Genomic DNA, 17,766 nt, shown 5'->3' on the forward strand with positions numbered 1-17,766 from the left:
ATCCCCACCACCTCAAAGTGGTGGAAAAATCATTATCGATTTGTGGGGAAACAAAACCTCTGATGCAGGGAACTTCTTCCTAAATACACCTCCTTCACCCCCAGCGTAAATGTATTCGCTTACACATTAAACTGGGTGCATTTGGGCAAAGCAGTCATCTGACGTCACAAAGAGTATTTACACTGTTGTACGTTCGTATAGGAGCCTTTGTGAGTGATCACCCGTACTACACAATAGTGTTGCCACTGGCACAAATGAAAGTCAAACAGTGTCAAGACCAAGAGACAGCAATAGTTGCCAACACCAACATATTTTCTACCTGTGAGCTTTATTCCGCTTCTAAGCTATTTTTTTTGGGGGGGGGGGCAAGGGGGGAGTTATGAATAATATACTACACAAACATGGTGCCATTATTCAAATGAACAAAACTCGTTTGTTTGATGTGTGCCTTTTCCACAACGGTAATTCAATTTTGCCGTCTTGGTGCCACTGGCTGACCACCCTGGATTAGTATCCCACTTCCTGGATCTTTACTGTCAGTGATTCTCTGTTATCTGGGTGAAGACAGTCTGAGAGGTGTCAGTCTGCATCTGAGATTCACCGACAGACCAAGCTCAGGGCACTTTGAGTGCGAGGTGAGGAGCTCAGGTCGTAAATTCGTTAGGAACCAAAACCAGACAGGTGACATCCCTAGCGTAGAAGGCGCATACAGCCATGATAAGACGTTCTCCATAGACGACAACTATGACATTCTAATAATCAGACTCGGGAAGTGATAGTTGCAGAGAGAAATCTTTTCCTGCAATGCTTTTTGGGAAATAAAATGTTAATATACGTTTGGGACATTGCATTGTGGCCTTTCACATGCAGGCAGAAGGGGACACACCGTGCCAGGACTTTCCTGTTCCCCTTTGTACAATCTATCCTGATGAAAATAATATTACATCTGTTAATAAGTGCTTGGAAATGTACCACACAGGAAGTAGACTGTGAAACCAAATACTTGTCTACGCTGCTGTATAGTTGTTCCCCCTTACACTAATATAAATATTATCATGCATACTTGTGGTTCGGGGCATCTTCAGTTTACTTTGCATAATTTTAGCGTCTTTAGAGAAAACTTTCAAATTGATTTTTCCAGATTAGATTAATATATAGTTTTGTGTGTTTTGTCTTTTTTTTTTTTTTTTTTTTGCTACCCCATATGTAGGATTTACTTCTTTAGTTGACACAAGTTATCGGGAGATATCTGGGTGGTAAGATATTTCACAATGTATTTGGCCACTCTTGTATTGTAAGAAATCTGTTGATCTTGAGAGAAGCTGCCAAAAGATTTCATAGTTCTGGTATTTGTTAATGTGCAAATAATTGTGAGAGGCACAGTGTACGCATTGAAAAAATGTTTTTACTTTTAATATTTTCCTTTTGGATGACCGAGTACTTTATACAATGAAGGGCAGCAAATTGTTGGCAGTTTTTCTGCTCCGTTAAGCAAAACAGAATAAACTTTGTCCCCTAGAGCACAAAGTGGCTTTTCCAAGGTCAAAAGGAACCAATGCTTGGATTCCTTGAGCCATCCATGTTTAATGGGCTTATGGATTTTTCATTTATTTTTTGAGATCGGTCTTACCAACTGAGTCTATCCTGTATTGGGGCTGTTTGTGGTGTTTGATACAATCATTTCTACAACATTCAATAGTTATTAAAGAGGTTTTAGAACTCTAGCTAGTTAGGCACACCATCTTCCAACTCCTACTCAGTTTCTAAACGGTGAACGCAGCTTCTGGATGGACGGAATCAGCAACGGATCTATTGAATAGTCAGTCGTCGTACAAACTACCTATTTTGCTGGAATAGTGAGGGCAGGCTAGATCACATTTATCCGACTGATTGCTCCTCTTTCTTACTGTTGTGAAACCCACTTACATAGGGGTACTTGGGGAGGTGTAGTTTGCCTCCATAGAAGAAGATGTACAGAAGTGTCCACCAGCTTTTTAGAGAATTTGCACAAGTGTATATTTGTGGTTACTTATAATTATTCACCTGTCAGCGTTATTGTCATAAGTCAAGATGGAATAAATATCTCTGGTGTTGACTGTGCATTTGTACAGAACCATTTCCCTACCACGCAGGACAAAGCCCCTTCTATCCCTACACTTTGGATGTCAAATTATCATAGACTGCTGGATTCTGGTCCGCAGAAGCTTCACTACGACTGCAGAAGATCACAAACCAAGCAACATCCTACGCCGAGTTTTGCTTAATAGATTAGACATCCTCTTTTTTTTCAGCATGTGCTCAGACCATTATTATCTCTATAAAACACTATCGATTACAGAATTTGACCAGAAAATCAGACCAAGGAAGCCTGGCACTCGGACTTTATCACACTAAGCTCTCCTGACTTACCGCTGGGTGCACTTGATTCTTTGCTGATATGGAGGGGTTGGTTAATGCAGGATTGCTCCCATAAGTTCAGAGATAGTGGGGAGCCTAGGAGGCAGTTAGCAAGACACTACCCATAATTTGCTTTCATATATTGTGACTGCGCTATTTAGACATCAATCTTATTGCAATTTCAATCTAATTTATTATGAGGCAGACTGAATATCAACCATTTGGTGTTAATTCAGTTCCCAGGTCCGTGGTGCAATAATCACTTAAGACGGGACAGAGATATATTTCCAGACTTTTGTCTCCTTATTATAGTGTTAGTCTTGTATACAACTATATTAGTGATAGAGAGCTGACCACTAATCTAATACTACAGCCTGCATATTAACTACACTAGTACAGCCTCCTAACCATAAACTCCATAAGTTGAGTATATAGGTATTAGCATCCAGTGCACCCAGCTATTTTATTTCTGATTTTGTTTATTAGATGATATCTTTTTTTTATATTTTGCTTTTAACTATATTAAATAAAAGTTATGTTTTAAGTGGATGGTTTATGTGATTATAAATATTAATTGGGGATTCTTAGTGCACCGAGCTAAAAACTCCTGTTCTTTTCCATTTGCAAATACATTATATTTGAGTTGTAGGTTGCACCCCAGTTATGAAATCATAAAACTACTAATAAATTATTAAAGGGAGTAAAATACTACTTTCATCCCTACTGATACGACGATATGTACTGGGTCATAATCCTCTGGTTGGTGCGGTAGTACAACCTTCCTTAGTTTACTTTTCACTCTAAATCAGTTACAGGATACCTCCACCTAAAGCTAAAACTTTTGTTTTGTATGGTGTGAAGATACTTCGTCAATCGATACTCTTTTACTTTGCCAGCTGGATGGTTTGCCCGGACGCAGCCTTACGCATCAGCCTGGCACACCCAAAGCGATTTCAAATCACTTAGGAAAACAGTTGATTAAAAAGCACAAACAGACTTTATTGTTCAGAACACACTCAATTACAGCTTTATTTTATTTTATTTTTTTTAAACATATTTTATTAGGGATTTTTACAGTATAAAGACAAAATCACATTGAACAATTGCCAAGTAGAAGGTTATTGAAGCAAAGAGAGAAAGAGAAAAGAAGGATTGCAGCACTATTATGAAACCATTTCCATTGTGTTCACTGCATACCAAGCCTATTGAACATACCTACCCTAATGAAGCTTTAGTCACAGTTTCCATTGGAGAGTTCCTCAGGCTGCTGAACTACATACACACTTCATTCTTCTACCAACAAGGTAGGGACAAGGCCCATTGTCTTCCTGCTTTTAGCAGGTACGTAAAGTGACGAGGTCCGCAGAGGTATCGCAGATTGCACAACACTGTCAATGAGTGGAGTGGGGGCTCTTATGACACAAAGGGGAATCAACTCCATATTAATTTCCAATGGTTTTGGAACAAGCACATATGAATGTGATGTTTGAGTGTTCACATACAATTGGCCAAGTAGTAAACAATGGGGAACCATCGTCCGTGTCATCTATAAATCCATACATTCCGCTCATCCAAGGTAAGTATGATTTGTATTTTTCATGGTAACTCATTTAATTCTTTCGAAAAGTAAGTTTAGTTATACCTATATGATATTGTATGTGTGTATATATTTACCATGCTTGAGCATTCCTCATTCCATAGCGTTTTAATGAGTGGTACCTTAATTTTACGAATGAAGTATGGTTTACTCAAGTGGTTATTTTTTTATTACTGTCTTAACCAGACAGCTCACCTAAGCAGTACAATTCACTGCTAATTCAGAAGTAATATTTTTTTATTTATTATTTTACTTATTTTGATTTTTATTATTATTATTAATTTTTATTTATAGGGCGCCACAAGGTGTCTGTGGCGCCGTACAGGGACAAAACGAATTACAATACAAGGTGAGACAGCACAGTACAGTAAACAGTAAGCACAGTAACTCAGTAAGCTCAATGCACAGCTAGAGAGGGCGGGGAAAGGGGGAGGGAGGATCTTTCTTAATGAATTGCAGTAACTGGTATTGGGCATATAGCTCTCTCTCATAGGCAGCCTGGTTGGCATCAGCAAGTACACTCAAAGACTGGAGCAGAGTCAGGAGTAGGGCAGCCAGTAGAAGGTCTGGGTTGAGAGATGTGATACGTTTATGGTTTGGACCAGTAGGATGCCTGTCTGGCATGAGCTAAAAGGACATATTTGAGGTTCCGTCTCAGAACCTCAGTTTCACATTTCACAGGTTTGGCTTTGCTGAGAGGAGTGTAAAGACCTGGCAGGGATTAGTTTTCCAAACTATTTACTGAAAATGTAATGTCATGCTACCCAGTTAAAGAACCACAAATCCCTAAATGTAAGTTGCATTAGATAAAATAACTACTAATAACTTTAACAAACCTATATAAATTCATTTTTATAAATCTGTGTAAACTATTTTATGTTAGATCAACTTGTTATTTGGGTACTGTGACCAGTTGGAAGAAGTGTTTAAGAAGTAAAACACATAGGAAATGGTTTTTAAGTAGCGCCAAACTACACGGTACCTGTGCAAAATGTGGCAGGAAGATGAACCTCGCTGCAGCAATGACACCAGGAGAGTTCTCATTCCAGAGGGTAAATGTATCAAGCTGTGAGTTTCTGGCTTGTTTGAAAAGTGGAGATGTTGCCTATAGCAACCAATCAGATTCCAGTTGTTATTTATTTAGTACATTCGACAAAATGACAGTTAGAATCTGGTTGCTATAGGCAACATCTCCACTTTTCAAACCCGCCGGAAACTCTCAGCTTGATACATTTATACCCAGGGATCTGAATATTTTGAATGGTTCATTTAAAATGTGTTAAAGTGTATAAACAAAATGATCACCCATCGGACAGTCTACCCAGTGAGTTGTGGAAGTGTTCATACCTGGTAACGTCAAGAGCCTGAGTCTTATGGGCAAGTTCTCATTTTTTCTGCTAATAGTGTATGTATGTAGTCTGAATGTAGTGACTTCAATCAAGATATCACATATCATGAACAGATAGGGGCCTATTTAACAAGCTCCCAATCCCCGAAAACTACTGTTTTTCCAGGGACTACCATTAATTTTAAGTATCCCCTCTATTTATAACTTTATAAACTCCGATATCTGCTGCTTTTCCACTGTTTTCAAATGCAAAGCAGTCCCTATAAGTTTCTATGGGGACAGCTAATTTGCGTTATTTACCTAGTTCCGAAAGTCAAAGATTTTCGGAACCTGTGCCGGGTGGTTAACGCCATCTGAAGATGGGCTTAGCCATTGAAGCCTATGGGCAGGGCATCACCGCATCTTACCTGCTCTCCCTACTTTGCGATACTGATCCGGTTAGGAGATTGCTGTTCCCTGCGACAGCCGTTTATCGTGACTGCTGTTCCGGCAGAACACTTCTAATAAATGCTCACAATCGTTCATTCCTTATCATTGCGATAGGGAATGAAAATGATCGTGCCAAAGTGCCCCAGTTAATAAATATGCCGCTACTTTCTAGAATGTACAGCAAGAAGTATTTGAGCTGCTTACAAGAAGTCCATAAGAGCCATTTACTAACTGCAGCAATTGCAGAGGCTCAATGCATTTGATTTAGTGTAAAGCATCTATTTGCTGGCTAAGCACCTCCATACTATAGGTGCAGGCAGGGCCGGATTAACCCGAGGTCTAACTGGGCTGCAGCCCAGGGGCCTCGGGCATTCAGGGGGCCCTTGACAGTGCTCGGCGGCATTATTGATCAATGCTGCTGAGCACTGTCACTGTAGTCCTTCCGCGACACTCAGTGATATCTCCTTACCGAGGAGATCACTGAGCGCCACGGAAGGACTACAGTGACAGGAGGAGAACAGAAAAAGGTAACTGCTTGGGGAAGGGCAGCGGGCGGCTCATGGGGGGAGCACGGGGGGTCAGATCTCAGGGGGGGCTTCATGGGGGAATGGTGGCCTCCTTAGCCCAGGGGCCTACATTCCCTTAATCCGGCCCCGGGTGCAGGCCCCCATTCCGTCTTTTGGGAACTCCTCCCATAAAAACTCTGAGATTCATATGGTGTTAGTAGTAATGACCTCACTTCCAAGTCCATCCTATAATCACTGTTGGACCCACTCCCTCAATTCATGTCAACTATATGTATGCAGATGGTTTTATTTCATTGAATTTGGTGCACATTAAAACACACTGTCCTGTCTGGGCATAAATCTGCTTAGAACTATGTAAAGTTTCTTGAAAAATAGATGCAACATTACAAAATTTCACTTGCACCTTTTTAATGTAGTCGCTATAGTCCGGTCTTCTAAGCGCTTTGGGATTTGCCGTTGCTAGTACTGGATGTAATTTTGACTCAGTTGATGGGTAATTAAATGCAGCTTTATTCTATTGTTTTCTCAAGATATTATCCTCCTAAGTCTGTGGTATGTGAACTATTTCTCATAGTAAACATACAGCATAACTTTATTATCTCGGGATAGATTGGTATAAAACAAGGTGGACTGGGATTGATATGAGAGAGCTTAGCCGATGCTTGACCTATAACTGTGGATCTCTATATATTTACATTTGATATGTTCTCATTTTGGTCTCTTTAATGTCTTCATGCTGACAAGTCCACACACCCAGTAGACTATACACTTTTGACCCAGTAAATCTCTTTCTATCACTAGATGATAATTTAACTCATTTGTGGTTTAGAAACCACGTTTCAGCTCATAACATGTAGGTTTATGGTGGGAATTGGGTTACTGTTTGTAATAAATGCAGTCTGTTGTTGGCAGGGTTTAAGTGATGGCGTTTTATGTTTTTGCTTTGCTGTGGTTTAGTGGCTGAGATGAATATCCTGCAACAAAGCTACGATTAACCTTATGCACAGCCCAGCGTAATTACTACTTTGGGCCGTGTATATCTGTTCACTTGTTCATAAAATACAGGTTTACGATGTAATATGTTTTCGGAGGTTTATTATTTGCTTTTTAATCTATCTTAACTATTATTTTAATTGTGTTTGTCGTCTCATTTTACAAGGCAGACTGTATATTTTATTTAAGTATACCCTGAGGTTTAGTCATTTTTAGTGCCCATTGTTGTATAAGGATATCCTGTTTCATAACCTAGTTCCACCGACTGAAAAACGATATCTCCCTTTTACAAGGTTATCATCATCTTTGTACGTCCATTTCCAGGGCTTATGTGGAGTACAATTTAGGTGTAGACCTGGAATGTTGTTTTCTCCAACGACGGCAAATTCAGACCTGTGGGTTTCGTGAACCTAAAGTTTCATGCAAGGTAGCAAAATAGTGTTTTACTTGGTGATGTTTCCGTGGCCGCGGTGCCCAAATGGCGATAGAAGTGTGACCGGGTCTTCTCGTGGAGATCACCTTAAAATGAACTTGTCACGGGTCCTTCCTGCATTTGAACGTATAAAGAGGACATGTTTGTAAATCAGATCAATTATATTATATATTCAAATGCCAGAGGATTCTCTGCTTAAGGGCTCATGTCTGGTTATGCTGATGTTGTTATTCAGTCACCCTTCCGTCTGGTCCTAAATTTGTGGAAATGCCAAAAGGGAACAGGCAGAGTTGTTTGTTAGTAGATTGCCCATTATTTGATCCACCAGTGGTTTGTAATATATATTACCTTCTCCCGTGCTCACCTCCAAGACTTCAGCCGTGCTGCCCCCATTCTTTAGAACCACCCTACCCTGCCTCACTCGACTTTCCCCCAACCTTCAGTCCTTCAAACGCTCACTCAAAACTCACCTTTTCAAGCTCGCCTATCCTACCACCTCCTAATCATTCTATCCATCCCCTCCTCTTCCTTCACCTGCCATCTCCATTTATTCCCAGTCGGTCCTACTGTCTCTCACCACCCCTCCCTCTAGAATGTAAGCTCTTGTGGGCAGGGTCCTCTCTACCTATTGTCCCACGTCTGTCTACTGTCTGACTCCCTTGTACGTCCTGTCACGTCTATTGCTGCACTCTGTGTGAGTCCCCATAGCATTACTCACACTCATCTGTGCTACTTATATGTATTACCTCATCTATTTGTGATTTGCTACTGTATTGGGCGCTACGGAATCTGTGGTGCCTTAAAAATAATACATTTTATTTAAATATATAACGGGTTATTTTGCTACAGAATGTGTAAGTGTTTATTGGCTAGCATAAAATTGATCATATTAATTCCGAGCATAAAATTGATCATATTAATTTCGAGCTGAATATACGCATTCCTTTGTGGTGATTAGACATGGTGAAAGTTTGGGTGATGGACGATGGGCTTTGGGGGTGAGGTTTCAGCACAACAAAAATCAGACTGGTAGGATGGCCGAGAGAGAGCTCAGTGACATTATCCTGTTGTTTTTGTCTCGGCAGAGGAAAGAAGACGTCTACTTTGTAGTACTAAGTAAGGACGAGGGGGCCGGTCTGGGCTTCAGCGTTGCCGGAGGAGTCGACCTGGAGCAGAAATCAGTCACAGTAAGTGATTGTCACCTGTTTCAGCCCAACAGATAGAATGTAGACATCAGTCATGTATTTGTACAGCGTCTGTAGCCGTCCATCAGCCGCATCCTCCTTCTTCAACAAGCCTCTGGGTAGCCAATTTCTCTCCAAGGCAGACGTGACAACTGGTCAGCGGTGGCTAGGCCCGGCGCACAGTCACATGTCAAGAACACGCTATAAATATGTCTGATTACAATCGGGATGTGCTCATCACTCCAACAGTTGTTTTTAACATTATCAGTAAATACGAAGCATCAGTGGATATGTAGCAAAGACAGAAATAAGGGGAATTATAGGGAGTTAGAATTATTATTTATTATCGTTTATGTAGCGCCACCGTATCACGTAGCGCTGTACAGAGAATATTTAATCATTTACATCAGTCTCTGCCTCACTGGAGCTTACAGTCTAAATTCTCTACCACACGACCACACACTATAGGAGCATTTGGAGGAAACGCGCACAAACAGGCAGATCATAAACACTCCACACAGATGGTGCTCGGGATCAAGCACATGACCCCAGCGCTGTGAGGCAGTAATAGTAACCATTGTGCAACCGCGCTGCATCATTATTATATAAAATAAAATGTCATTATATAAAAATGATTGGGATGAGAAAAATTGTGCTGACTACAGAACACCAATTCGGGGAAAATACATTATTATACTGTTGTGCCCCAGGGGCATTTTCAGGAGTCACGTGGGGTAATAGCTCTATTGATTACCCCTCATTTATTGGGGACCACCTGTGTGTTGCGTTGATAAAGCCTCTTATGAACGCCCGCACACGCCTGTCTATCTCCTTGTTTATATTATTGTCGTATTTGTTTGTGATTTTTCAATTCCCCACCAAACTTCAACATAAATGATAACTTAAGAAGCAGTGTATTAAATTTAGCTGCTCCCTGTTGTCCGCTGTATGTATGTGTATACGTGTATGTATGTGTATACGTGTATGTATGTGTATACGTGTATGTATGTGTATACGTGTATGCATGTGTATACGTGTATGCATGTGTATACGTGTATGCATGTGTATACGTGTATGCATGTGTATGTGTATACGTGTATGTATGTGTATACGTGTATGTATGTGTATACGTGTATGTATGTGTATACGTGTATGTGTATACGTGTATGTGTATACGTGTATGTATGTGTATACGTGTATGTATGTGTATACGTGTATGTATGTGTATACGTGTATGTATGTGTATACGTGTATGTATGTGTATACGTGTATGTATATACGTGTATGTGTATACGTGTATGTGTATACGTGTATGTATGTGTATACGTGTATGCATGTGTATACGTGTATGCATGTGTATACGTGTATGCATGTGTATACGTGTATGCATGTGTATACGTGTATGCATGTGTATACGTGTATGCATGTGTATATGTGTATGTATGTGTATTAACCTCCATGGTAGAGGGAGGCATTCAAAACAAGCAGCTGCCTCAGTTGTTAAGATTTATAATAGCTAAAAGTGATTTTATTGTTTGTTTGTTTTTTTTGGAATAAAATCTATATTATTTGTGGATTACGGTGAGATACGAGCACATTTGTGCTTAAATTGAATTTCCGCCTAAAGTGCGCTGAGTGATAATTGCTTTCACACAATCAGAAATAGAATATAGGGGGAATTGGATTGCTCCCTTAGTGTGTCTCTCCATAGACTTTCTTTTTTTTTTCCCTTTCTAATGATGTCAGTTCTTATTCTATTCCGTCAGGTGCACAGAGTGTTCTCCAAAGCTGCTGCATCCCGCGAGGAGATCATTGAGAGAGGGGACCGCATACTGTCCATCAATGGCTGCTCCCTGCGTGGCGCGGCCCACGGCAACGCGCTGGGCGCCCTGCACAGGGCCAAGCTGCACCGAGAGGCCGTCATTGTGATCAGGAAGGAGAGGCCTTACAGACCAGACACGTCTACCCCGGGAGGACGACACTCCGCATCTGGAAGGGGTGTCGTTATGGCAACACAACCAGGTAGGAGGTTAATCCGGGGACACATGGAAAAAAACTTCACGGGGAAAGTCACATTTGTTTCGCATTATCACTGGGAGACTAGCTGCAGTCTCTGGAAACTAATGAAATACATATTACACATCCACATCTCCTCTTCACAAGTCGTCATTCTCCTTTTCTGTCTGCTCGGGCTTTTGTGCAGACTTCTGGCTTCCTCGCAGAACGCTTCCTGTCATTCTGTTCTATCTCCGCTGTGGAGAAGATTTGCACAAGAAAAATATCACAAGAAGCATGATAGCGTAGCCAAGACTTGTAACGTCTTCTCTTCTGATGCAGGGTAGAGTCATCTATATGTCTAATAAATGAATGTGTTTATGTTTTATTTGAGCAGCTACTGTGATAAGATCCCTCAGCTGCAAGTTCTTCATATCTGCCTCAGTCACCCATCTGTCATCTTCATTCAGATGTTTTATGTACTGTATGATCATATAATACACAAGTGATGATAATATATGTATAAACGCTTGTAAATAATGTGTATAAACAGCAAGTGCTGATGTAATCACTTTTATAATTGGTGAGTTCGCAATTCATGTTTGTTAAGAAGCCTTGTGGATTTCTGCTCTGTATAAAATGACTGAACCCCTTGGTTACTTCTAATACCCATATAATTTACAGCAGGGGGGGTGCATTATCATCTATATTTTGTGACATTGTGATATCTGTCTGGAAGCTAACATGTAGTCCTTGTTTCCTTGTGGGGGTGGGGGGCTGACTATACCGAGATAACAGATCTCCAGGTCTGCAGGGGTTATACTTAATCATATCTGAGCATCCTGGTAAAACATTTACAGATACCAAGCAGAAGGTCCATCCATGACTGTCATGCTGATGGAAAGCAGTCGCCATTCAATCATAGGCTGTTTAAAAAAAAAAAAAATGGAACTTTATTTTAGTTTTTAGATGTACTGGTTTGAATACAGAAGTGGAATATACACAGTTAGGGAGAGAAAATTTCAATTTGTTCTCAGTGGCTCTGGATCATGGAAATCATCATCATCACCATTTATTTATATAGCGCCACTAATTCCGCAGCGCTGTACAGAGAACTCACATCAGTCCCTGCCACATTGGGGCTTACAGTCTAAATTCCCTAACATATACACACAAACACACACACACAGACTAGCCTCAATTTGTTAGCAGCCAGTTAACCTACCAGTATGTTTTTGGAGTGTGGGAGGAAACCGGAGCACCCAGAGGAAACCCACGCAAACACGGGGAGAATATACAAACTAATGATAGTTTGTGATCTAACAGAGTGATAAGTACATATCATTAGCAAATAAGCAATGTCAAGATGGGCAGCACGGTGGCTAAGTGGTTAGCACTTCTGCCTTACAGCGCTGGGGTCTTGAGTTCAATTCCTGACTATGGCCTTATCTGTGTGGAGTTTGTATATTCTCCCCATGTTTGCGTGGGTTTCCTCCGGGTGCTCCGGTTTCCTCCCACACTCCAAAAATATACTAGTAGGTTAATTGGCTGCTAACAAAATTGACCCAAGTCTCTCTCTCTCTCTGTCTGTCTGTCTGTCTGTGTGTGTGTGTGTGTTAGGGAATTTAGACTGTAAGCTCCAATGGGGCAGGGACTGATGTGAGCGAGTTCTCTGTACAGCGCTGTGGAATCAGTGGCGCTATATAAATAAATGGTGATGATGATGAAGATAGAGCACGTGAACTGTGTTGTCCAAGGATGTATATGAAGAGGGCTCCATTTCTGTTATAAATTATGTGATCATGAGACAAGTACTGTTTAAAAAAAGAGTTTATGAAAGTTTAAGAAAAGTTTTTGAGGGCCACAAAAAATGCCTTGGAGGGCTGTGTCCGGCCACCAATTCGGCAACCCGGAGTGTTTCGAAGATATAATTTTCGGCAACATATTTAAGACACTATTTAGACCTCACTGAATTAAACGTAGAAAGGCTGAAGACCAGCAGATGTGGTAAAAACAATATTTGCCAGATCTGTGTTTTAAACCGCAAAGCAAATACTAGCAGCAATCCTTTGAAAATCAACGTAAAGGATAATACCTTAAAAAATAAAAATCTTTTTTTGGGCACAATTAACTGAAGTAGGTAAAACAAGATATAGGGCTAGATATTCTAAGCTGCGGGTTTGAAAAATTGGGGATGTTGCCTATAACAACCAATCAGATTCTAGCTGTCATTTTGTTGAAGGTACTAAATAAATGAAAGCTAGAATCTGATTGGTTGCTATAGGCAACATCCCCACTTTTTCAAACCCGCAGCTTAGTAAATCTAGCCCATAGTCTCACTTACCTGCACTCCCGGAGGGTCTGGCAGTTCCGTTAACGGTCCAGAGCAGGAGAAGCTGACAGCAGACAGGGCAACGCTGATATCAGTGGGTGAAAACCTGCCTTAGACATATTGTGGGTTTTATGACTTTGTCCTATTAGGAAGGACTAGATTTTTGGACTCAGTAAAACTCTGTGTTCCAGTCATGTCATATAAGGTCTGGGAGAGACATGTAATTTCACCTGTTTTTTTTTTTTTTAATCTGGGAAAGTCATGCATTCAGTCTATCAGCATTGTAACACTTCATAAGTGCTGTGCTTGTCTCTGCTGACCCAGAGTGAACTACTTCCACACTGCCAATGTATCTGTAAATCTCATCACTATGTCTCAGTGCTACGAAGAAGTAGATGATTTGGAGCTGGAGATGTCTTGTATGCATAGTTATTGTAGCTATCAGTCTTTAGTGGCTGTTCTGGTTCCTGCTCACTGCTTGGTGATAGTGATAGTGTTGCATTATTTCCAGTTTTCTGGCATTCAATCCAGTTGATGAGAACCTGTCCGGCTTTCAGGAATTCTGGGAACCAGACCAGCACTCCAGTGCTACCGTTAGGCGAACTCAGGCAGTCGCCTAAACCGCCAACTTTTTGGGGGTGCCTAAAACACTGAATGAGTGACATCATGTGTGATGTCACAGCGCAGCACCACTTTTCCAGGCACTGAGACCGAAATGACCCCCAGCACTGTGCTGGGGAAAGTGGGACACATGGAAGCCTTACAATCTCCGCACCCCTGCTATCAATTATCAGGCTTTTTGTTTCCTTGCAGGGAAAGCTTTAGTTCCCTTCTAATGTGGTTTTTGGAGATTGTCATTTGTTTAATTAGATTAGACTTCATTTTCCATTGTTATACCTCCCAACATTGTCCTATAGGGAATCGGAACAATTTGTGTCCGCAGCTTGGCGACAGTGTGTGCACAGAAATGTTGCATTGTCGCGTCAAGTAGGGCGTGTGGTTATGTTAGCTCCCCTCCCTTCTTCTTCACTAAAAAGACCTTGGCATTGCCCTGTGCACCATACCAGCAGGTGGGGCAAAAGCTCTAACTGTTGGGATGGCAGGACAGGCTCCTCAAATCGGCACTGTGCCGACTAAATTGGGAGACTTGAGAGGAAGTTATTATGAGACTCTTATTCATTGTTCTGTCCCATGTGAAGGTGGGTCTGCTATTACTGTCTGTAGAAAGTCTTTGCCATTGGTACACTGCCAAGTCGATGAACAGCAAAGCATCTAGTACCTCCAACAGGCTACGACTAGATACACTTGCAGCCAAGAACTTATTGTTTTTGCAAAATAAAACAGTGCTGCACAGAGATATATAGATATATATATATATATATATATATATATATATATATATATATATATGCATCTTAGATCATATAAACCCTAATACAATATAAAGATGTCCTTTTCTCCTCGCAACTAGCTAATTTCTACACTTTCTAATTAATGAAGCTACATTATACAGCTTTTGGAAACACTTAAGTCTTGATAGGTAAACATTTTCCCTAATTACAAACCTGTAAGGCCCCATTTCATATCCTTCAGGAATGCCGCCTTCAGAACAGACCGAATGTATATCCCCCTGGCAATCTGTGATGAAGGCCTGGACTTTCTGCAAGATTTAGCTTTAATGCCTTTTCTTGTTAGTTTTGGAAAATAAGTAGGGTTGATCTTCTACAAAGTACAGACAGCTTCCTCTCCTACTGTACATTAAAGTGCAATTATGTAACACGCCCCAGTGTCTAGAACACTCGTAGAGCCCCCCTTTGTGCTGGGCGTTTGTCCTGTAATATTTACACAGGTTGAAGTGTTTAGTTGGACGCTCGGAATGTTCTCCGGATTATACTGAGGAAGTTCTTGTCTGGTGGTTAAAGCACATAAAAAGGCTCATTAATTATGGAAGAGCTCTAATACAATTATTCACTCAGCAATCTGCGCTCCCACTCTGTGTATAAATCACAAGCTGCTGTAATGCCAATATGTCTATAAAGTGAGCTAGGTAACCCATGTTATCCAGCTATTCTGGAACTACCGGTCCCAGCTTGACCTGCGGGGTCCTGTGATTCTACAGTAGGCGACCGTCCAGCTATGGTATAATCACAGCACCCAGGTCAGGCTGCTTTCTTCCTATTAAAAGTCGTATAAACCGCGATGCGCAGTTATTCTTACACAACCTATTTACAATTGTATTTTCATGTACAGGAGAAGTGCACTCATTGAAGTTATTTGTACCCTCTGTAAATGTTTTATGTTCTTTCTCATTACTCCATAAATGATTTGGATATAGCAGTTTGGTGTTGCATCTTTTTAAATACTAAGGGGGGAATTCAATTACCCCCAAATTAGCGCGGCGTTAAAGCTATTACCGTTATTACGGTAACTTTAACCCGGAGCTGTGAGCAAAAAGGCAGCACTGAAACTACCGTAAGAACGGTAATAATGCGCAGGCCGCGTTACTTTTACCTGTAACGCGGCCAATTGAATTCCGCCTTAAAGGGTTAATTTTTGCAAAGGATACATTTTTGTAGCTAAATTTTGCAAGCAAAAGAAAAATCTTGTATTGACTCAATCTGTATGATCACAAAATACTGACCAGCTTTTCAGTACATGGGTCCCCACTCTTAGACATAGAAGTGATAGGCGGGACAAGCAGACACTAACGGGACTGGCCGGCATTCTTGATAGTATTCCTTTCAACCTGACCCATTCTGTCTGAGACTAAATGCTCTGCTCCCGAATTTTACACTTATTTCTCTATGCAGTTACCTGAGATGAATTAATTAGAGAGTGTGTGGTCTTTAGCATCACTTAATTCATGAAGCCAGAATTGCTGCAGTAGATCACTTTGCAGTAAATGGAATGGGTCATGTTAGGGGTCAGACTGACAGGACACAGGGGTACTCAGAATGATAAGCAACACATAGACTGACAGGACACGGAGGCACTCGGGGTGACAGGACACGGAGGCACTCGGGGTGACAGGACACGGAGGCACTCGGGGTGACAGGACACGGAGGCACTCGGGGTGACAGGACACGGAGGCACTCGGGGTGACAGGACACGGAGGCACTCGGGGTGACAGGACACGGAGGCACTCGGGGTGACAGGACACGGAGGCACTCGGGGTGACAGGACACGGAGGCACTCAGACTGACAGGATATAGAGGTACACACACACTGACAGGACATGGAGGCAGTCAAAATGACAGGACATAGAGGTACACACACATTGACAGGACACGGAGGAAGTGAGACTGACAGGACATAGAGGTACACACACACTGACAGGACACCGGGCAGTCAGACTGACAGGACATAGAGGTACACACGCACTGACAGGACACGGAGGCAGTCAGACTGACAGGACATAGAGGTACACACGCACTGACAGGACACGGAGGCAGTCAGACTGACAGGACACGCGGACATCCTGACACTACTTGCAAAAAATTGCACCCTGCAGTCCAGGTACAGCTTCTCCTTCTATCTTGGAAAACTCATAATGACATGAGGGGTCCACTAATATGCGGGTTCCGTTTTTTCTTTTTTATTATCTGCTTTCTTTTACTTTTCCACATTCCAGTCCTCCTGTAGTTGCAGACATCACAGCTGACTAAAACAGCAACATGTGCAATAGAAAAAGTAACATGGTCCCAGTTACTTATGGGAGAACTGCTGGATGTGGGGCCCCCTGGTGACCTAGGTCCCTGGGCACCTGCACTGCTTGTCCTGTCCAAATGCCAGCCCTGTGGAAATATGTTTCACAATGGAATGCATGCTGAATCACTGGGCCCATGGTGCTACAAACCTAGATACCAGGAGAACATCCTATAACAACGTATTTTTCCTCGTTCCGCTCTGTGACTAGAACTAATCCTTTATAAACATAGAGAAACATGTTCAGTGAGAAATGTGTGGAGTCTGCAGGTCTTGAACTGAGGACAGAAAGTCTTTCACATTTGAAATCTCCAGATGTGTTACATGAAGGGATAGGGAGGGGCCATGTTTTCTTAAATCATCAGCGGAGGCTAAAAACATTGAAGGGTTAGTAAGACCTGCTGTTCAGAGATATATTATAGGAGATAAACTGATAATAGGCCACTAGCATAGGTTTCTGACAGACCGGTTGTGCTGGATTTATCCAATTCAGCTTCTATGAGGAAGTAGGTTGTAAACTGAAACTTGATAATGCTACTGATATATTCGGATGTTGCTTTACAAGGTATACACATATGAGTGGCGTGCTGGAGCTAAAAGTATTATATAGGGGATAATGCACTCCCTGATGTAAATTATAAGGATATTAGATGACACAGAGGATTACTGCGACCATATAAAGCACAAGATGGACGGGATGGCTTTTACCTGTCGTTGTAATTTACTGTATGGGGTGTATAACACCTTATAATATACAGGGTTTCCTAATGAAAACTTGACAATTTATCCTGATTCAAATTTGAGGTTCGAATTCACTATTCATGTT

At 41.5% G+C, this 17,766-nt stretch overlaps 1 protein-coding gene across 5 annotated transcripts in view; it reads left to right on the top strand.

Moving 5' to 3' along the window:
* The window catches only part of PDZD2 (PDZ domain containing 2), a 216,374-nt gene that overhangs the window by 187,592 nt on the left and 11,016 nt on the right, over positions 1-17,766 (top strand). For all 5 annotated transcript variants that reach the window (XM_075184731.1, XM_075184741.1, XM_075184750.1 and 2 more), the window contains exons 21-22: positions 8,810-8,911; positions 10,675-10,930. In XM_075184731.1, the coding sequence (XP_075040832.1) occupies positions 8,810-8,911; positions 10,675-10,930 (358 nt within the window). The remainder of the gene's footprint in view (positions 1-8,809; positions 8,912-10,674; positions 10,931-17,766) is intronic.

Source organism: Mixophyes fleayi, chromosome 1 (genome assembly GCF_038048845.1).
Source record: "Mixophyes fleayi isolate aMixFle1 chromosome 1, aMixFle1.hap1, whole genome shotgun sequence".
NCBI lineage: Eukaryota > Metazoa > Chordata > Amphibia > Anura > Limnodynastidae > Mixophyes > Mixophyes fleayi.